Genomic DNA, 23,001 nt, shown 5'->3' with positions numbered 1-23,001 from the left:
CCTGATGGCAAGAGCAACTGACTAAAAGTAATAATATATATATCATTTTTCTATATTCTATTAATATATTTTAATATTTTTAAAGGATTATTTTGTTTATTTTTACCATCAAAATGGGTCACATGTTTTTTCTGATGATAGGAAAAACATGCAACTCACCAAATAATCATGCAGAGTTAGGATATTACTATTTATATAGAGAAACAGACATCAACTTTTAAAAGAAGAAGGGCAAAAGGTTACTCTATGTTTGCACAAAAATTCATGTGTCAGCGTTTTTTTTTTTTATTATTATTCCAAATTTTGCATATTGTTGGGTATTGTAATATACAGTATATTTTTATATTTTATGTATATTTTTTATATATTATAACATTATTATTAATATGTGAACCTGGACCACAAAACAGTCATAAGGGTAAATTTTTGGAAATTGAGATTTATGCATCATAATAAATAATAAATAAGCTTTCCATTGATGTATGGTTTGAGTAACACTTTATTTTATGGCGTCCTTGTTACACACCTTACATGTACTTACTATTATGATAACAATAAATTATGCATAATTACATGCAAGTAACCCTAAACCAAACCCTAATCCTAACCCTAACCATATGGTAAGTACATGTAGTTTGTTAGGAAAGGACAATATTTGGCCGAGATACAACTATATCTGGAATCTGAGGGTGCAAATATAAAAAATCAAAATCAAAGGAGAAAATCACATTTAAAGTTGTCCAAATGAAGTTCTTAGCAATGCATATTACTAATCAAAAATTAAGTTTTGATATATTTACGGTAAATTTACAAAATATCTTCATGGAACATGATCTTTACATAATATCCTAATGATTTTTGGCATAAAAGAAAAATCGATCATTTTGACCCATACAATGTATTGTTGACTATTGCTACAAATATACCTGTGCTACTTATGACTGGTTTTGTGGTCCAGTGTCACATATTATGTATATGTTTTTTATTACCACTACCACGTAAATGTAAATACATGTAAATGTAATATTTTAATATTAATATTTTAATATTCATTTTACTTTATTTTTGTTACCACCACCAAAATCAAATCTGTAAGAGGCAAATCATGCAAAACAATCAACTTCCAGATGTGGAAAAGGTGACGGTCTATGGCTCGAGCTGGATGACAGACCATCACGGCTAATCCAACCTCCTGTCAGGCCCCTGGGGGCCTCACCGCACCCAGCGTGTTCAGCAATGTGCCAGGATCTCCCGCTAAACAAACTCATTATCTCATACGGCCGCCTGACCAACAACTCCCTCTCTGTCACGTTTCCCATCCATAATACACCTCAACGGCTTCAACATAGCAAGGTGTGGCCGCAACATACTTTGCATGTTAAGTCCTATCAAACTTTCTCAAGAAAGAACACTTAATTGAGCTAATAGCTTGTTATTGCTGCCAAGAACAGTTACACACAAGTCACTCCTGTATGATAACTTGCATTGCCAACGCTCGGGGCGCTGTTATTCATCACAAAACCACTCCTCATCATAGGTGGAAAACATTTAAAGAGTTTTGTTCCAAAAATCACAAGGCTTGTTAGGACTCATTGTGATATAACATAGGTGTGATATAAAAGGTTAGTTCTGGTAGCTTTAGCAACACCCAAAATACAAGACGACGTTATCCTTTCGTTGACCTGCGGTTTCTCAATTGTGCCAAAAAAAACAGTCATCAGTGCAAGAGTAACAGGGCTAATAACGAATTCTCTTTATAGACGTGGCGTTGTACAGGGTCGATAATGCATTAAAGCTCACAAATAGATCTTTAAATCACCCCCAGAATTCAGCAAAAGGCTTTGAACTAAAGTGCCAGGATGCTGGATTTTGCCGTATTCATCTAGTGCAAATGCAACTGGTTTGATGTTTGAACAGCTGTGATTCACTTTAGCAAAACACTAACCCAGTCCATGATATACTGTATATATGGTTACAGCTCATGCATACTAATACAAGTCCTATATAAACTATAGAATTATAAACAGGGTTTGCAATTAATAAAAAAGAGCAATTTTGAGGAAACAGGCATTGCAATCTGCAAGCAATCACTGACTGTTATAAAACTTATATATATATATATAATGTTTATTGCAAATAAATGCAATTCTACTGAACTGTGTGTGTGTATGTATGAGATATATCATACACACACACACACAGTTCAGTAGAATTGCATTTATTTGCAATAAACATCTTTTGTAACATTATAAATGTCTTTATTTTACTTGCTTCAGAGTTTTGAATGGTATTGTATTACAGTTTCCAAAAAACAAATTAAGCAGAACAATTGTTTTCAACATTCATAATAATGACAACTGTTTTCTGAGCAGCAAATCTGACTAATGCTGCTGAAAATTCAGCTTTGCATCACTGGAATAAATGACATTTTACAGTATATTCACTTATAAAATTTCACTTATTATTTAAATTGTAATAATATTTCAAATTGTAATATTATTTTTAAATTGTAATAATATTTAACTGTATTTTAATCAAAATAATCAGCCTTGATAAGATGAAAATAAATTAAAAAAACAATAAAAAATAATATATATATATATACTGTATATATATACTGTATATATATACATATACATACATATATATATATATATATATATATATTACCAATCCCAAACATTGGATGGGTAGTGTATATACATATTGCTACTGCAAGTGCTGAATTAGGCGGTAACTTTTAGCCAAACTGACTGCTGGGTGAGTTTTAATTTCAAAACCTGAATATAAATATCAATATTTAAAAGTACACAAATTTCCATTTTATAACATTTTACACAGCGAGTTACCACTCTTGAAATCTGCCAGAATAAGCTATTTTCAAAGACATTGCATAATATGAACACATGATTGAACTCCACATCGATGTGGCAATATCTTACACTTAAGCATCCACAAAGCACTAAAACAATTGTCCATGGGATCAGAATCTTTAATGTCCTTGGATAGCCCATCCTTAGTCCACAGAGACAGAGAATCCATCGGCTGCCCTTAAATCTCGGGAAACAACACGTCACAGGTGAGACATGGACGTGTGCGAGCATGGGAGAGATCAGTGAGGGTGAATCAGAGCACGGCCCACCCAAAGGTCATCCACACCCCCATTCCATCAGCATGAGGAGGACACACATCAAGATATCTAACCACTGAGTGAAAGACTATAAGAAGCCGTCTGTCAAACATTAATGCTCATTTAATCTGCTTGACCATCCCTGAAACATGACTACATCTCAGACTGCCACAGATACTATCCACAACACTCACACAGACAGACAGAAACGATAGAATGGTAGATAGATAGATACATAGATAGATAGAACGACAGAACGACAGAATGATAGAACGACAGAATGATAGAACGATAGAACGATAGAACGATAGAACGATAGATAGATAGATAGATAGATAGATAGATAGATAGATAGATAGATAGATAGATAGATAGTTGTGTATACTCGCTGCTTTCTGCTCATTAAAGCTTTATTTCTTCAAACAGCAGAGGAGGAAGCAAAGTCTCCAAAAATTCAGCCTCAGGCTCCAGCATTGATCCCCAGCACTGAAGCTAAATTCAGCTGCCATTCAATTATTCATGTGGGGGAAAGTGTTCTGGAGGTCTGTGTTTGATGGAGGTCGCCTCTCTGAGATGATCTCAGTTTAATCTGGTCAGTTTTTAAGGTGTAATTGGTGAACAGATATCTGATTTGCTGAATCTGAGGAATTGCTGCTCAAGAAACATTTATTATTATTATTATTATTATTATTATTATTATTGGTGTTGAAAACAGTTGTTCTTCTTAATATTTGTGTGGAAACTGTGATACTTTGTTTTCTGAATTCTTTACTGAATAAAAAGTTCAAAAGAACGCATTTATTTGAAACGGAAATCTTTTGTCTCTTGACTGTCATTTTTGAACAATTTAATGCATCCTTGCTCAATAAACGTATTAATTTCTTTTAAAAATCATTCTGATCACAAACTTTTGAATAGTTGTTCATATACCCAGGTATCATTAAAAACAAACAAAAAAAACCATATTGATGGAAATTGAAATTTGAGTAAATCAAATAAACAGTAAAAAAAAAAAAGAGAGAGAAAAAATTAATCACTTCCAGTTCATCACACTGGAAATTGAAGGTCAAGCCGAATGCACTGCATTGTGGGATACAGTATGTCAGGCAGTGGATCTATACTGCGCATTTCAGTGAATGTAGTGGGTCATCAGGGATTTCATGCTTACAGAAAATCTGCATACTGTCCACAGTAAGACTGTACTGTATACTGCAGAGCTACATGTCAGCTTTATATTTCTCTTAAGAGGTTAATGAATGTTTTCCTAAAGGAGTTGTGACAGAACGCTGCACCAGACTGCAATAGATCAACATATACACACACACGTACCAGTGTCCCGACTGCAGTTTATCTCTCTCTCTCACACACACACACACACACACACAAACAAAAGCCATCAATCTCTGCTCTCGCTCCAGCAGGCTGTTGGCCATTCAGAGCAGAAGCGAGGTGGCTGTAGATATACTAGTTAAAACCACAAACACTACAGCAGTAATACAGTCAGTTCACTTCCTAACAGGCCCAATGATTGCTTCATTGCAGCAGCGATGATAAAGAAACCTCTGTTTTAGTGGTGGAGCAGCGGAAGAGCAATATCTTTTAAGTGTCTGGGAAATCAATAATCTTCACAAACTCAGCGACTTTGACCAATCGTTGCACATGGATTTTCACGCAAAGACACTAACATCTTATTTTTCTGAATTGTGCAAGATCGTGACCGCCTCATCCAACAAGCACATGAAATTAATTTATTTGAATGCTTTTTGCTTATGTTTCAACAAAAGACAAACAACTAAGACAACTAGTTTATGGTTGATTAGTTATTGATACTATCAGTATATTATTGCTCATACTTGATTGATTCGAACAAACCCCAAACACTAAATATTCAACTTAGCAGGGTTATTAAAGTCAACTAAAATTAAAACCATTCAAATAAATAAATAAATGTTTCTGAAGTAGTGATTTAAATAAACATTTTCTGAAATAAAATAAAATATTAAAAACCTAAACCTTTTTAAATTCTTATTTTAGCTAGCTGCTAAGGCCAAATTTCTCATTTTAATTTAGATTAACTAGATGTAATAAAGTAACTAAAACTAAGGGCCCTATTTTAATGATCTAAGCGCATGGTCTGAAGCACATGGCACAGGTGCACTTGTGTCTGAATACACTTTTGCAAGTTTGTAACGATGGAAAAAACGGTCAGCGCACCAGGCACATGGTCCAAAAAGGTTGTCCCAATTCTCTTAATGAGTCATGGGTGTGTTTTGGGAATAATGTGCAATAAACCAATCAGAGTCTCATCTCCCATTCCCTTTAAAAGCCAGTTGCGCTCGCACCATGGTGGATTTGCTATTTACACAATAATAATCTTTAACATTGTAATCCTTTCATTTTTAATATTTGGCATGTTTGTGTGCTGCTGCGCAACCCTGTGTGTGTACCAAGTAGAGTGTACGCGCGTTTTGCACCTGTGGTACATAATACGAACGTGCTGCGCAATTGACTTTAGACCAGGTTTCAGGTGGTAAATTTCAACTTTACTTTAAAAATAATTACAATGAATTAATTTAATTAGGTTAAAACTGTAAAAAAAAAAAAAAATCTGTATTAAACATGACTTTTTAAAGAGAGAGACTGATGTAGTATTTTCATCTAAAACATACTACAATAATATTTTTGTAGTTACAACTTCAATTTTTTTTTTTTTTTTTACAGTGTAGATAATTGCATGTATCAATAAAAATCCCTAAATAAAGATTCAGAATGCAAAGACATTATTGTGCCATCACAAAAAAGGCCTTAGATATATAGTGATATATTTTAGTTAACACACACACATACAACACTCAATACATAGGGATATTCAGATCCCAAACTTCAAATAGCTTGGGAGCTGGTTTATGTTTGATCATTGTAGCTTTTTATTTATAAGCTGATTAATTATTATTATAAGCCTATTAATTATTCGTTAAGCCTTCAACATAATTAATTTGTTGGAGCCGCTTGGAGCTAATGGACATAGGAGCTGCAATTCCCAAACGTATGAGCAAAGGATATGTTTGAGATGTAATGCACACCAGTGATTCACAGGCGTTAAGAACAGTGTGGGGTCAGATATCTCCAGCAGGATGAACTACAGACACAGAAGAAAAGCTGCAACCTGTTAACACACCGCTTACATGACCAGCATGTCAGAAAACACAAGCATCGTCATCTCTTGCATCATCATTCAGTTATCATTTAATGCATTAATAAACATGCTGGCGATTATACACCCTAATTTTGCACTTAGGAGGAACAATTATTTAGAAGTAATACTAATTAACATGGAATGGAATGATCAGACTAATGAATCTCTGAGCGTCATTAACCAACATTCCTTTGGGTATCATATAGAGATGAAGCCACTGAAGCTAGTAGCTATAATGGACATGTAATCCGAGAGCATGTCTGCTGATTGCAATTGCAAAGAAATGAAATTGCACAGCTTTCCGTGATTGCACAAATTTAACAGAATTCTATGCATCAAGGTTAATACTTAATATGGATGCCTGTTTCCACCACAGGATAAAAAAAATGTAAATAAATAAATAACATTGAAAAGGTAACTGTTACTTCATCTCACAATTCTCATGCTTTTTTTTTTTTTTTTTTTTCACAATTCTGAAAAAGAAGAATTGCTAGCTTTAAAAAAAATACAAACAAAAAAAACCAGATGTTAGCTCTCAATTAGGAGTTTGCAGTTCTGAGAAGAAAAGTCAGGGTTGCGAGATACAAACTTGAAACTGCAAGAAAGAGTTATAATTTATATCTCACAATTCTGAGTTTCTATCCCATAATTATAACTTTTGAGTTAATTGAGTTTATATCTTATAACTTTTTTTCTCTGAATTGAGTTTATATCTTGCAATTCAGACTTTTTCTCAAAATGTTTGAGTTTATATCTCATAATTATGATTTTTTTTTTTTTTTTTTAGAATTCAGAGTTTCTATCTCATAATTGACCTTTTATAACTTGAAATTCTGAGTTTTTTTTTCTCAGAATTGTGAGGGGAGAAAAAATCCAAATAAAATGGCAGCATTACCTTTTTATTTATTTCTTTTTTTTATCCTGTGGCAGAAACTGCCTTCCAGAGATTCCACAAGCCTACATAGATATAGATTCCCATATATTGATTCCCTTATGTTTGACATTAACTTCGTTGGCTGGTATACTTCCTGTAGATGATACAAAAGAAATTCTAACAAAGAAAACAAAGTTGTTGGCCTATTTCATATCAGAACTTGTCCGCAACCCATTTGAAGTTCCTGTGTAATGTCATGAAGTCATAACTGATGCCAATCTCAGACAAAGACAAGCCCACAACACGAACAGTATTAAAATGAGCTTCTGAATCACCCACAGGATGACCAGGATGTGAGACATACGCTTGCTTCCTCTTTACTCGCCTTCATTTGTGCTCATTGTTGTGGCTTTCTGAAGGGTAAGGCAGCAGTATTTTACTAGTGAGTCAGCACATGCCTGGGCAAAAGGGCAGCTTGAACACACACACACACACACACACACACACACACATATATTATACTCACATTCACGTGGCTCATCTGATGCCCCAGTGTTTGAAGTCATTCAGAAGTCATGAATTAATAAAACCCATTCAACATTCAAAAGAAACCTCATTCACAAAGGCTGGAAATCTGTCATCATGTCTGTCACTTTCTACTCCAAAATCATTAGATCGAAAATAGGAAATTATATTTTGCAAATAAAAAAAAAAATAATAATAAAATAAAATAAAATAAAATAAAATAATAATAAAATAAAATAAAATAAAATAAAATAAAATAAAATAAAATAAAATAAAATAAAATAAAATAAAATAAAATAAAATAAAATAAAATAAAATGTTTTCAGGACAAAGGGCACATTTTACCCTCAGATTTTCATTACTGAATCAGCTTTATTGCCAGGCATGCTTACACATACGAGGAATCTGTTTGGGGAACAAATTCCTCATATGTGTAAACATACCTGGCAGTAAATACAAAAAAAAAAAAAAAGTATTACTTGTAAAGCATCCAGAGGTTTTAGTTTTACTGTTCCAAATATTTAAATTATGAATTTTTACTGTAGCTTCTTAAAACAATACTGTTGCACAAATACTTTTTTATTTAAATCAGCGTAAATTAAAAGAAGTGCCACAAATAATACCACAATGTATAAATGCTTTTAATCATAAATCGTTTTTTTTTTTGTAATACAGTAATGAGATTTGGGGGCAAAATATGCAATATTATCATGAAAATAATGTTGCAATGAGATATATAATGGTCTTAAAATATACTATTTTGTTTATATTTTTGTTTTTAACATTTTTTCTTTTAATTTTGATGGTCTGGCATTATCTTGACCATAAATTAAGTCTCTGCATTTCTGTATCAAGTAAATAAAGTGAATGAAACAATTAACTTAATCATTGGGCAACTGTGATAAAAAGCTTCTCATATCATATTTCTGAAGACAGCTGCAAAATTTGCAGTAGGACTTCAGTTGCTGAGCAATGCAAGAAGAAAAAAAAAAAGGTATATTTAGAGGTGACTCAATAATAGTGATCACGGCTGGCTGAACAGATGGAAAAACAAACCCTGAACCTCACCAGAGCTTGACTGTCCAAATGATGCCTTATTATATCATTTCATCATACACATACTTAATGAAAGTGCAAACGAATCACTTCTTAAAAGTATTTCCCATGCAAGCACACCAACCTACACACAGAATCTGCTAATTTGGCCTGTATGGACTCTGTCCAGCTGTCCTGCGTGCAAAACTGGGCCCTTCAATATTTGCTGTTCTCCTGCCAAGATATTCTGCTGCAATGAATCAGTCCGGCACAGAAGCTTTGACCAGCAGCAGGCTGGCTTTCAGGCCTAAAGAAAGAATCAAGGCAAGATAAAGCAGCAGTAAACACAGTACTCACTTTCTCTTGTACTCATCCCTCTCCCGTTTGACTTTGGCCAGAACGTTATACAAGGCTCTCAGTTCTGGGGTGATGGTGTCGATTTGGACCCCGACCCCATCCGGATGGGTCCAGGTGACTCCGGGTCCCTGGACAGTCTTGACGCGCTCTCCGTGTCTCAAAATATGCGTAAAGCTCCAGATGGTGCCTGGAAGTCTGGAGCCCGGAGAGTCTGTCTGGACCGCGACTTCACGCGTGAAGGAGAAGCCCTGATGCCTCGGCTTACCGGAGGCTTGCTTCAGCTGGCTCTCCAGAAGTTTGTTCCTTCTCTCCAGCTCATGGACTTTGGCGAGGAAGCAGCGGAACCTCAGGTTGAGGGTCTTGAGGACATGGATGTTGGATCCCAGGTCGTTGCGCAGAGCTCTGGGAACCGCGTCCGACGGCGCACCGCTCACCACGCCGCCCAAAAAACCTTCTCCAAACAACAAGGAGCTCATGTTTTCATACAAAAATAGATAGAATAAAAATAGAGCTTTAACGACTTCGATTCAAAGCTGGTGCGTCCGTGCAGTCTTCTACTCATGCGTAAAAAAAGCCCCTAAGTATCATCGATTGACTAGAAACGAGCAGTGCGGTCATTATCTGTCCATCCTTCCAGGACTCATCATGTTCTCCGTGGAAACGAGAGGAATAACGGAGTGCAGCGTCTGTGTGTCAGCTCATTTCCGAAACTCCTGGACATCTGGAGATCTGCGAGTCATTTCGGTGATCGTGAACTCCACACTCTCCGATCACACTGATATTATTCTCACAGTCTCTTCTTCCGCTGGACTGTTTTATACCGGACGCTACCGGCGCGACGGGATCGAGTTTCATTCTCCTAAAAAAGGGAGATCCGCAGCGCACTCTCCGCCCCCGCCGCCAGCAGCAGCAGCGCCACACACGCGCACACGCACACGCACAGACAGACAGACAGACAGACAGAGACAGAGAGAGAGAGAGTGCAGGAACTTGCCAACATCGCCCCCTCAAACAAACTCCAGCACGTTTTATTTACTTTTTTTAAACTGCAAGTGTGGATTATTAAAATCTGATTAAAAAAAGACACACTGCCATACTAGAGCTTTAAGCCAACTAATCGTTAAAATAAAAAATAAAAAATAAAATAAAAATGACAACCAAACCAGATGCTCCAGGATATTTTATCAATGTTTAATAATGAATCATTAATTATATTAAAATAATATAATATTTTTAATCTAAATAAATACGATTTATGTTGCTCTGTTCAAAAGGTCTACCATTTTAAATCATTTTAATTGTACTAATATTGATCAAATATATTACTTAATTTTTAAGTTTCTAAATATATACAATTTATATTTGATCAATGTTTAAAAATGTATTAATTAACTATTATTATTATAACTAATATTATTTTGACAAATATATTATTATATTATTATATAAAATAAAATATAATATACAAATATAAAATATACAAAATATATTATTACATTTGCATCTAAATATACAATTAATATTTTATAAATGTTTAAGAATTTATTATTTAACTATTAATAATAGCCTATTAATACTGATAAAATATATTGCCTTTGAATACTTTTTATGTAAATATATACAGTTTATACTTTACCAATGTTTAACCATTAATTGTTTAACTATTAATAATATTAATATTTATTTAAATATATTATTTATAATTTTTATCTGTAAATAGATTTTGCATTTTTATTCATATATCTGAAGAGTTTATTTGCAAAACAGTTAACTCCGATTTTTTTTTTTAAATGTTTTTATTATGTTATCATGTTTTTATTGTGTTGTATTGTGTTAGTTATAGTTTTATTTTTTTTATTATTTTTTACCTAATCAAAATAACCCAACTGCAGTTTGATTGCGATTAATTGGAATGCATTAATTGGAATGCAAAAACACGATTTTGTTATCTGTTTTTGCAAATGAACTCTTCATATATATATATATATATATATATATATATATATATATTATTATATTATAATATATATATATATATATATAATATATTTTGTCAAAATAATATTAATTATAATAGTTAATTAATAGATTTTTAATATATTTACATTATATATATATATATATATATATATATATATATATATATATATATATATATGTTGACCAGCAGCAGGCTCGCTTTCAGGCCTAAATATATACTATATAAACTCATATTTATATATTTAGGATTTATCTGTTTTCTGACTGCAGCAAATTAACATTTTCAGGTTTTGCTCATCGCAAAAACATAATTAGTTCACTGAATGTAAATCTGTGATTAATTCAGGCTCATTAGTCAGAGTTGAAAGGTTCATACCTTTATTAATATTAATTATCGATATTAAATGTGAAAGGGAGAGCTAGCTCATTAGCAAAACCATAAATTAAAATCATCAGCAGAAAGTTTTAAGTTTAGGCAAATTAAGGAAGGCGTTGAAGCGTTTATTTTCACTTTTGCATGTTGCGGCAACACAAGCTCTGTTTGCATTTAACCAAATGACTGATGAATAGAATCAGACATTACACAAGCATTGCACCTTAAACCTGCCCTGGCTTGAAGCCGCTCTGCACACATGCACAAAACACACCCAAGGATTTCTGAGGATCATCTGTAATTTCCTCAATTGTTTTGAATAGACAGTCCAAGTATGCAAAATCAAAGTTTTTGGGAATGAAGTCATGTCTGCTACAAATCCTTTTATTCAAGTGTTAAGTGTCCATGTGAATCCATGCTTTTTCATATAAATCTATAACACAAACAGGCAGTTCCTCTAATGACTTTTAGGTGTCTGGGAAAAGGTGTCTTTTTAGGGAGACTTCATGACATGTTGAAATGATTAGTTCTGGTCGTTTACTAGCTGTTTAACAGCAAAAAAACTACAAAGAAATTATGTTAAAGTGGGTGCTGCATGCACCAACATTAGGCTACTCGTTTAAGCCAAAAATCAAAGCAGTCAAAAAGTGAAATTAAAAAGTTTGGATTTCATTGAATTAACTGAAATATTTCACTTAAAAAAAAAATACAGTACCTGAGTGAAAAAATGCATAACGTTAAACTAAATGCATACTGTAAAAACAATAAAAATCTTAGTTTCAGAACCTTAACTTCTGAATCTCTTTATTGACTAATACTTCATTTTACCATTAGAAATAAGAGAAAGTTACTGTACAAATCTACTATACAGCACGTGTCTTGTAATAAAATCACACTCATGCTGCGCCTCCTGTTGGTTCACAATATAACGGTCTTCTATTAATAGCTTTAGTCTTAGCTTATGAATATTAATCATGCCATGCGATCCATCCAATAGAGTTCGCTCATTGCTGTAATTAATATTCATGAGGCACCAGCGAACCCCGCTAGGCGGCGGTGTGATTCCTCCCAGTCTGTGAAGCGCACTGAGATCATCAGGCGAAGAAGAAAATACAGCGAGCCACAACGTGAGAGCCATGCCGAAATCCAAGAGGGACAAAAAAGGTAGTTATTTAATCTTTTAGTTTGCTTTATCACTTATTGTTACTGAACTTTACACGCCACACATTAAAATGAGTCGAGCTGAAATACAATCATGTTTGTTACTTGGTGCTCAGGCTTTAGTTTACGTTGTTAAACTGTAATTCATTTTAGTGACATTTATTAATGTTCTTGAAGCAGCTGGGTCTGTTAGAATTTGTTAATGTTTCTTGTACTATCATTAATGTTACTTTTAACAGTTTCTTTAACCAAAACATCCAAGAAGGGGTTGGAAGCCAAGCAAAATCTGATCGAAGAGGTTAGTATGACTTTTCATTGCTCTTTCGGGTGACACTACAAACACGTACCATGGTATTATTTGAAGTGCTTGGGAATGACAGCAGCACTGGAGCTGATCTGAACAAAACCTCATGATCATGTTCTCCAGCATGATTTGAGATGTTTCTATTGAAGCTCAAGATGCTCTTTGGAACAAGAAAATCTGAAAATCTCTTCTGTGTTTTTATTAGGGACCTTAAGAAGTACAAAATCTGATATAGGCCTATTTCCTCTTGATAAGATTGATTTGTTTTGTATTTTTTTTAATTGATTGCTTATTTCCAGGCCTAAATGAAAAATGTAATATCACCACAGTAGTTTTGTGATTGATTAAAAAATATTTTTCTGTTTCTCCCACTCTCAGCTGCGGAAATGTGCAGACATCTACAGATACGTGTTTGTGTTCTCAGTAGAAAACATGAGAAACAACAAACTAAAAGACATCAGGACGGCCTGGAAACACAGCCGGTATAAACATGTGATTTACTGTTTTTATGTGTTATTTTAGGATTTCGAAGAGTTTAAGGTTGAACTTGGGTTTTATGTTTCAGGTTCTTCTTTGGTAAGAACAAAGTCATGATGATCGCGCTGGGTAAAGGACCGACAGACGAACACAAAGATAATCTGCATAAAGTATGCCAGCTCATGCCATCAATTATTTAACTGCTAAATGATGAATATTTACATTTAATTTGATCAACTATACTGGCTTTCTCTGGCTAATAAAGTGCTTATGAAACTGTCAAGACTAGTGACTGATTCGATCGTCTGGTTTGTTTTGCAGGTGAGCAAGTTTCTCAGAGGTGAAGTAGGTGTTCTGTTCACAAACAAAACCAAAGACGAGGTTCGAGAGTAAGTATTTATTTAATTGACATTCTGACACCAATTAATATGCTTTGATAACTTGTACATAAACCTATTTGTGATTAATTTAAATCTAGATGGACTGATATACTGGCTAGTTTAATTGGAATTAATAGCATTAGCGGTCAATAAGCTTTTATGCTTTGATTTTGTACTTTTATGAAATGTTTGAACCTTTTTCATCAGATATTTCAGTAACTTTAAAGAGGTGGATTACGCTCGAGCGGGTAATGTAGCGACCATGGCCGTGACGCTGGATCAGGGTCCGCTGGAGCAGTTTCAACACTCAATGGAGCCTCAGCTCAGACAGCTGGGCCTTCCTACAGCTCTGAAGAAAGGTAAACCATTCGTTAACATGATGACTATTACACAAACAAGTTGTTAAAGGTGCTGTATGTAGGATTGACACCTAGCGGTTGAACTAGGTATTGCAGTTCAAATTCAAAATATTGGAGACTTTTTTTTTTCACCCGGCCCCTCCTCCTCAGACTTGACACACACGCAGGTTGCCAGATTAACGACACCAACAGAAACAAGCGCATATGATGATGAATGAAATTAAATACGCTGTGTTTTCCTCCAACTGGCACCCCGGGGTGCCGACATACAATTGGGTAAACTGGCAGTGGGCGGGTTTCACAAACAAACACAGACATTCCGGACCGGAATACACATTTTCAAAAGAGAATAACTGACTGTAGCATTGTTTTTCAGATAAACAAGTATGTTAACTTAGCATGTTTCTTAAATATCTGCAAACATATTATGGTATTTTTATGCTTTAGTAGAGTCAAAATCGTACATACAGCACCTTTAAATGATGGTTCACCCAATCAAAAAGGCTGAAAATTTACTCACCTTAAGGCCATCTAAGATGTAGATGAGTTTGTTTCTTGATCGGATCTGCTTTGGAGCAATCTAGCATTACATCACTTGCTCATCAATGGATCCTGTGCAGTGAATGGGTGCCGTCAGAATGAGAGTTCAAACAGCTGATAAAAACATCACAAGTAATCCACACCACTGCAGTCCATCAATTAACGTCTTGAGAAGTGAAAAACTGCATGTTTGTAAGAAACAAACCCATCAAGAAGTTTTTAACTTCTAACCGTTGTTTCCGACTAAAATACTCCATCCATAATATTGCTTTCTTTAGTGAAAAAGTCGTCTCGTTTGAATCAGGAGAAAAATATGCAAACACCAAGCACTGTTTACAAGCCAAAACAGTTCTAAACAAATATGTCAGTGGACTTTATCACAGGAGGAAGTGTTGTTATGGATTATGGACCAGTATTTTGACCAGAAGAAACCGTTATAAAGTCTTGATGGATTTATTTCTTACAAACATGCTTTTCATTTTACAAAACATTAATTGATGGATTGGAGTGGTGTGGATTATTTTGATGTTTTTATCATCTGTTCGGACTCTCATTCTGACGGCACCCATTCACTGCAGAGGATCCATTGGTGAACAAGTGATGAAATGCTACATTTCTCCAAATCTGTTCTGATGAAGAAAAAACTCATCTACATCTTGGATGACCTGAGAGAGAGTACATTTTCAGCAAAATAAAATTTTTGCCTGGACTATTCTTTTAATATAATTAGTGGTCGACCGATATTGTTTTTTTGACAGCCAATGCCGATATCTTGGAAAGCAGGGTGGCCGGTGGCCGATATAAAGCCGATATAATTTTATTTATTTTAATCGATCTTTAAGAAATATGAAATCATTTGAAAATGGTTTAAAAAATAAATGTTAAATAAACATAGCCAGCAGCCATATCACCCTGTGGCCCAAGACTGGTTGCCTACTGAAGCTAAGCAGGATTGAGCCTTGGCAGTACCTGGATGGGATACCTCCTGGGAAAACTAGGTTGCTGTTGGAAGAGCTGTTAGTGAGGCCAGCAGGGGTGCTCACCCTGTGGTCTGTGTGGGTCCTAACGCCCCTGTGTAGTGACGGGGACACTATACTGTCAAAAAGCACTGTCCTTCGGATGAGACGTTAAACCGAGATCCTGACTCTCTGTGGTCATTAAAAATCCCAGGATGTTCTTCGAAAAAGAGTAGGGTGCAACCCTGGCATCCTGGCCAAATTTGCCCTTTGGCCTCTGACCATCATGGCCTCCTAACCAACCTCCTATCTGCTGATTGGCTTCATCACTCTGTCTCCTCTCCATCAATAAGCTGGTGTGTGGTGGGCGTTCTGGCACACTATGGCTGCCGTCACATCATCCAGGTGGATGCTGCACACTGGTTGTGGATGAGAAGATCCCCCTCACATTGTAAAGCACTTTGAGTGTCTAGAAAAGCACTATATAAATGTAACAAATTATTATTATTACTTTAGATGACAAAGTATTTTTCACAAATAAATAATATAATATAAAAATTATATTTATATAAAAAATAAAAATATAATTAAAAAGGAAGTAAACACTGTAACCAACAGGGCACTCGGTATACTGGGAAGTTTGTGTGCATTGGGAATCATATTGTTTCAAATAAAGCCAAGGTAACACTCATTTTACATACAGCACACAGTGGAAATGACATGTGACGGTGGGCAAATGCATAAAGTGCAGCATAATTTGAAATCACGAGTTTAAAGTTTGACGATCACGCATCTCCAGTCAAGCTGAACTCTCCTCCTGTCCGCTTTCAATTCACACGGACCGACCGTCACGCAGAGAATCATGCAGGATACAAATGCACACTTCACAAGATCAAACAACTGGATCCGTTTGTGAAATTCAATGTTCATCAGTCATTCAAAGATTTGTTTAAATGATATAAGTGCATATTTTCTGAATTCTCACGGCAAACAAAAAAGTATTATAATGTTTGCCTTTCTATTACTAATCATGTAAAAGCAATCGTTATAATACTTTTTGTATACATTTTAATTCCTTTGTTTAACCGTTCTATCTGATTATTAGACAGAACTGTTAATGACCACAGCGAACAAGAGGGAGAATGTGAGCACTGTGTTCTCAGCGCCGTCAAAATAAATGTCCCGCCTCGAACGCATCGGCCAAACAGGAAAACTTATCGGCCGATGGCGATATATCGGTTGACCACTAAATATAACCAAATCTGCATCTGCAATCAGAGGAGGATAAGTGTTTTGTAAATTGCATTGGACAGAAAGTACCGGTAGTTTGCGCTAACTAACATATTATGAATCCATCTGCAGGTGTGGTGACGCTGATAAAGGATTTTGAAGTGTGTAAAGAGGGAGACACACTCACACCTGAACAGGCTCGAATTCTGGTGAGTTTGGACCACTAATACACTGCAAAAAATTTTCTTAATGAGTATTTTTAAAGGGGTCATATGACGTTGCTAAAAAGAACATTATTTTGTGTATTTGGTGTAATGCAATGCGTTTATGCGGTTTAAGGTTAAAAAAAAAACCCATTATTTTCCACATACTGTACATTATTGTTGCTCCGCCTTTCTGAAGCATGTCGATTTTTACAAAGCTCATCCTTCTGAGAAGCGAGGCGTGCTCTGATTGGCCAGCTATCCGGTGCGTTGTGATTGGCCGAATACCTCAAGCGTGAGACGGAAATGTTACGCCTCCTTACTGTATTGTGATGCCGTGTCCCGGCGCAACGACACAAAAACAATAAAACCCTTTATAAGCAAGGTATTTGTTGCATCCAGTGGGGACATAATTATTGATTATAATGACTTATATTGTCTTTTTACGCAGAATAAGTCATCGCGCCGCGTAAACATTACCATGTCTGCATTTGTGATTGGAGAAACAACAAACAACAAGCACTACTCTACACTGCTCAAAATGTTCAAAAACGTTTGAATCGTCAGTGGCAAATTCTTTAAATATGAAAACGTACTTACAGGCTGTGAGTCAGAAGCGCCAGACTGTCCTCACGAAGTTGGAATTGCCCCACTTTATAGAACAGTCTTTGAGCAGCTGGCAGTTACTCCCAGGTTCAGAAAATAGTTCTCCGTAAAATCCGCTGCACACACTCGGATATTTGGGTTGAACTGTTCTGGAACAGTGTTGTAAATACAACTTAACCACTGATTTCTAGTTGTGTCCTCTTTTGGAAGCCCAAACAAAGTGGTTTCGCTTTCACAACGAAACACACAGCATCTCCAGGACATGGCGCCGGTGTCAGCAACAATGAGAATAAAAGTCCTGCCCTCTTTCATTGCGTATACGTTTGGGCGGTGTTTTGCAAATCTCCCCACACCATGACGTAGACATGTGGGGGAGTGTTTGAATGAGCCGTTTTAGGAGGGCATGGCAGTCTTAACTTTTATAAAGAATATCGCTTTGGTTTTGAGACTATAGTCTATTGAAATCGCATCATATGACCCCCCTTTAAGTCATAATAACATATGCAGTGTTGCTTTTAAATAAATTAATTTGTAAAATATTTTACCTGTAAAACATGACAAAAAAGACAACATGCTGCACTGTTTATGCACTAGCAGACATGACATCTCTTTATTTGGATTAAAATCCATTAAAAAAGTTAAAAGATCATAAACTAATTTTGATTTTAAATGGGATTTAATCAATTATTGTAATACCATAATTTTTTTTTTTTTTTTTTGACTTTCAATGCAGAAACTCTTTGAAATCGAAATGGCGGAATTCAAAATGTCAATTAAGTGCATGTGGAATTCTGAATCCGGGGACTTTGAAAAGCTGACGGACGGTGACAGCGATGAGAACAAGAAAGAGGAAACGAATGAAGACTCCGAGGACGGAGAAGGAAGTGAATAAAACCTGGACACAGGCAATGGACTTTTTTTGTAAACATTCGTTGTGTTGATCCAACATAAAACCATGAAACGTTTTATTGAGTGTTCTTTAAGTGAGTTGCGCATTACTATCACAGTCATCTGCACACTGTTTAGTTTCTATTGTCTCGGTATTCTACAAAAATATAAAGGTTAGTATGACTGTACTGAACACTGTACTCTTTTATTCTTATTGTTAAATAAGTTATTTTAGCAAGTTTTTGGGAAGAAGATGACAAAAGTTATTCATCAAAATGCCAATATCACATTTATTTGTAAACATGGAGAAAAATCAAGTGTTGGTGAGCTCAGAGATGTTTAATTTTGTTATTATGTTTATTAGGAAGCTGAAGACTGGTCCAACTCAATTATCACTGTTCACTCACAAAATATGAACATAGAAAAAATAAAGTGATCTCTGTATTAGTTCTTATAAATCAGGTTTCATGTCATTTTATTTTTTAACTGTCACGGGGCATCTAGCGGAAGTAGTTTGGACACTCGTGGGCCACTAAATCCCAGGCGTGTTTGAAAGCATCCACGACTTCCTGTTTGAGCGGGCCTTCTGCTGCTGCCGTCAGGTTCTCATTCAGCTGCTCCATGCTGGACATCCCGATAATGACCCCGTCACCCAGATCACCCTGTAAACACACACGTCAAAACATTGAATATTTCTCATTTATTTATTTTGTGACTTAAAGGGATAGTTCACAAAAAAATGAAAACTGTCATTTACTCATCCTCAAGTTGTTCCAAACCTGTGAGTTTCTTTCTTCTGTTGAACACAAACAAAGACATTTTGAAGAATTTGGTAACCAAGCAGCTGATGGTAGCCGTTGACTTTACGAACATTCTTCAAATAAACTCCTACAACTTGAAGGTGAGTAAAAGATGACAATTTTCATTTCTGGGTGAACTATCCCTTTAAGTTGTCAAGTTTCCAGTTGCTGTAGTCATGACACTGGTCAAATGACTGCTTTTTTAAGATGCTACTGCACTGAATATTATGAATCTCATATTTTAGGCAAAGAGTAAGAAAAAAAAATGCAATTTAATGAGTTTCATGATGGGTAACCTTTGTTTCTTCGAAAAGTAAGTAGTTACTTGATTTTATGTGGACTTCATGTGAATAAAAACCTAAAATCTTTTACTCATTACAAGGGCAGATCAGAGACTTGCCAAACATCTGCACTAAATGTACAGCATAAAATGTGCATTATATTATTTCATGGTCAGTGCTGGGCACTAACTGATTACATGTCACCTGGATTAAATAATCAGATTCCAAAAATGAAGTACCTATAATGAGATTACATTTTAAAACGCTTATAATCAGATTAAAGTTACTTTTTTTATTGATTACATATTATTCACACAATGGCAGTACATTATTCATAATTTAATGTGCTCTAGTTCGATTTTCTTTTTCTAATTGCCTTTCTAAAATTCAACTGCTCTCATACATTTGGAAAATCTTCCAGCTTTTCATCAGCTTTTAGGTCAAAAGTAATTCAAAAAAGTATTCTAAAGTAGATTACATTACCTAATATGTGCAATCCAACAGATTACGTTACAGACTACAATTTGATAGTAATCTACCCAGCACTATTCATGATGTCTCTCACCTAGGGTTATTACCGTTAACTAAATTGTAAAAATAAATTTGCCAAGGCAACATTTCTCATTTCCATGTAGTTTAAGTTGAATTACTAAACTAAAAGTAGTAAATACATTTTTTTTTTTTTTAGTTAAAAAAAATTATGAAATTATATTTTCATTCATGTCTGTGACTGTTACATATTTCTTGTATAATCACATCAGGGTTATTGCTGTTAACTAAAATTATAAAAACATTTTTATTAACTAAAATAAATGTTCATTCAAATTAAAATATTTTACTAAAATAAACATTTCAGTTAGTTGCCAAGGCAACATTTTTCATTTCAGTGTATTTTAAGTTGAAGTCCAAAAATAACTAAAAGTCATAAATGTAAATGAGTGTTTTAGTATATTAACAAAAATAATATATGAAATTATATTTTCACTCATGTCTGTGACTGTTACATATTTATTTTATAATCACATCAGGGTTATTACTGTTAACTAAAAACATATATATTTTACTGAAATACCCTTCGCTGGGAGTTTGACTGACAGGAGATCTGACCAATCATAATGCAGAATCTGCCATTTTGTCCGACAAACAAAACAGACAGGAGCATAGATTAACTTCGTGTGGACTTCAACTTGAAAAATTGTGTGTATTGGCGTCTTTTAGCAGTTGAAACAAGATACCTTCTGATGTTCATTTGTTTATTTCATGCTATAGCTAGTATGATGATCAGCTCACGAGCTGCTTAAAACTGAGGCGTTACAGCGATCTGTCACAACACATTAAAGAGCCACAAAAAATTAAAAAATTTGAAAGCTGAGACTGTTTCATATGAAAAGTAACCTGTATTTTTCACTCGCATGAGAGCACCATAGCTTGTTGGACATAGCAACAGTAATGAAGAGCGGCGAGTCTTTGCGAAGGGTCAACTGAAATTAATTTAAATATTTTACAAAAATTTGGGTTTCTCTGAGCCGTACGCTGCGTCCAGAGCCTTCTGAACTCCATCTATGCCTTGGAAATGACTCTCCTTCCAGTATCTGAAATACAAAAACATGTAACACTGATCACATCTTAATGCTCAATCTAGACTCCGAGGTCACACAGGACTGAAAAAAATCCATCAGTGATGTGAATGTCATGCATGAATTATGAATTTAATGCACCTGTCTCTGTAAGTACCAGCCCAGCTGTTCCCGAAGCATCGACCTGCAGGCTGAGCGCCTTCTTTATCTTCATAGTGATATTTTCCAGTCAGAAGCCCACCTGTGAAAGGAGTGGAGAAAATGATTTTACTTGTGATCAGTGTATTTTTATTGTATATTTTTATCAGTATAATGTTTTTTTTTTTTTTTTATCGTTTACAATTAAGCAAAAGTTTTCAAATTATACAAAAAGTGTGCAAAAACATAAAATTCTAGCTAAGAAATTAGCCCAAGAAAGATTAAAGAGACCATTTCATTACAGAATAAAGGATTTTAGATAGCCAAATAATTTTTCTTTTACGAATTTAGTGTTATTTTATGTATTGTTTGATTATAATTTAATAACAATATATCATTATTTAATTTTTGTATATTTTAAGTTTACATTTTTTAGTTTTTTTATTATTATTATTGTTTATTTTATGTATAGTTTAATTATTATATAATTATAATATACTGTATTATTACATTTTATATATTTTTATGTTTACAGCATTTTTGTTTATTATTGTTTATTATTATTATTACTTGTTTATTTATTTAATGTATTATCCTAATTTAAATTTAGAGTAAATATTATTAAACAGCATGTTGGTTAACAAACAAGAAAAAATGGGGAGGAAATTAAAAATGACAAACAATGCAGAATATACATAGCAGTTTAGTTCTTGTTGACTTTAGGTCTGTTATTAATTAGGAACCAATTTATTACGTTTTGCAAATACGTTTAAAACAATTTCATTATCAATAGAAGTGCAATCTTATTGTAGTCTTCAAATCTGGGTACTGTCACCTACAGAGGAAGTTTGGTCCCATCAGGCTAACATGACAGTCGCGACTCGTGCCGCTGTAAGCTTTTCTTTTTCTTTTGTTTTTACTCTCGATCTTTACAACACACATTTCATGGCACACTCGTTTTAAGCGTTTTTGTTGCTACCTATTGTTGTGGGTGTTTTATTGACATGTTAAAGTCTAGACCCTGAATATAAGACGACCGCGTTTTTTCAGATGTATTTCTAAGAAGAAGAAAAATACGAGTCAATACGGTATTCATTCTTCAATAATACTTCACTGACAAATTTTAAAATAGTTATATACTAGACCTTGTTCCTTGATCCATAAAAAAACAAATTGAAGCCTCAAGATTATCTCATTTCTCATGTTTCATTTGTTTTGCTCAGTTAAAAACGTATAGGATCCATTGGTTTTTGATAAAACAGGACTAAAATCCTTTTTTTTTTGGTGAAATAATATACAAAAACTGCTTTTTTTTGCTCAGTTTCTTAAAAAAAAAACCCAGAATAAAAGGTACATATAATAAAAATCACCAAAAAACAAAACGACATTTAACATTTAGGGAGAAAAAAATAATAATATATATATATATATATATATATATTCGCGGTGGTGCAGTTTTATTTGCTTCTCGTGTGTTGTGATTCATATTTGGCTTACCTTATTCAGCTGCTCTTATGATTACTAAACAAAACATTTGCCATGCCAAGGTTACAAAAAGGTTTTATAGGCCTTTATGTTTGTAAAATATCGACGTCTAAATTTAAGAGCTGGATAACCAAATGCAGAACATA

The 23,001-nt window shown here is 34.4% G+C and overlaps 3 protein-coding genes across 7 annotated transcripts in view; 1 reads left to right on the top strand and 2 right to left on the bottom strand.

Moving 5' to 3' along the window:
- Positions 1-10,035, bottom strand: part of iffo2b (intermediate filament family orphan 2b) — a 37,607-nt gene extending 27,572 nt beyond the window's left edge. For all 4 annotated transcript variants that reach the window (XM_058792404.1, XM_058792405.1, XM_058792406.1 and 1 more), the window contains exon 1: positions 9,118-10,035. In XM_058792404.1, coding sequence (XP_058648387.1) covers positions 9,118-9,593 — 476 coding nt within the window. In that variant the 5' untranslated portion in view covers positions 9,594-10,035. The remainder of the gene's footprint in view (positions 1-9,117) is intronic.
- A 2,470-nt stretch (positions 10,036-12,505) lies between these two features.
- mrto4 (MRT4 homolog, ribosome maturation factor) lies at positions 12,506-18,762 on the top strand. The gene is made up of 8 exons (XM_058792194.1): positions 12,506-12,634; positions 12,871-12,929; positions 13,314-13,417; positions 13,501-13,582; positions 13,734-13,801; positions 14,000-14,151; positions 17,010-17,086; positions 18,420-18,762. Exons 1-8 carry the CDS (start codon positions 12,607-12,609, stop codon positions 18,576-18,578), a joined length of 729 nt encoding a protein of 242 aa, XP_058648177.1. The 5' UTR covers positions 12,506-12,606; the 3' UTR covers positions 18,579-18,762.
- A 140-nt stretch (positions 18,763-18,902) lies between these two features.
- On the bottom strand, positions 18,903-22,994 carry LOC131549758 (aflatoxin B1 aldehyde reductase member 3-like). Of its 2 annotated transcripts, none has more exons than XM_058792195.1 (4): positions 22,868-22,994; positions 21,374-21,473; positions 21,161-21,247; positions 18,903-19,236 (listed from the first exon to the last, which is right to left on the bottom strand). In XM_058792195.1, exons 2-4 carry the CDS (start codon positions 21,410-21,412, stop codon positions 19,075-19,077), a joined length of 288 nt encoding a protein of 95 aa, XP_058648178.1. In that variant the 5' UTR covers positions 21,413-21,473; positions 22,868-22,994; the 3' UTR covers positions 18,903-19,074. The 2 variants fall into 2 exon arrangements, with proteins under 2 accessions (XP_058648178.1, XP_058648179.1); XM_058792196.1 differs by having other exon boundaries at positions 21,188-21,247.
- Between the last annotated feature and the right edge of the window lie 7 nt (positions 22,995-23,001).

The sequence above is a fragment of the Onychostoma macrolepis genome, chromosome 11, assembly GCF_012432095.1.
Source record: "Onychostoma macrolepis isolate SWU-2019 chromosome 11, ASM1243209v1, whole genome shotgun sequence".
Lineage (NCBI taxonomy): Eukaryota > Metazoa > Chordata > Actinopteri > Cypriniformes > Cyprinidae > Onychostoma > Onychostoma macrolepis.
Note: the sequence above shows the minus strand (reverse complement) of the source record. Positions and strands in the feature narration are given on the sequence as shown.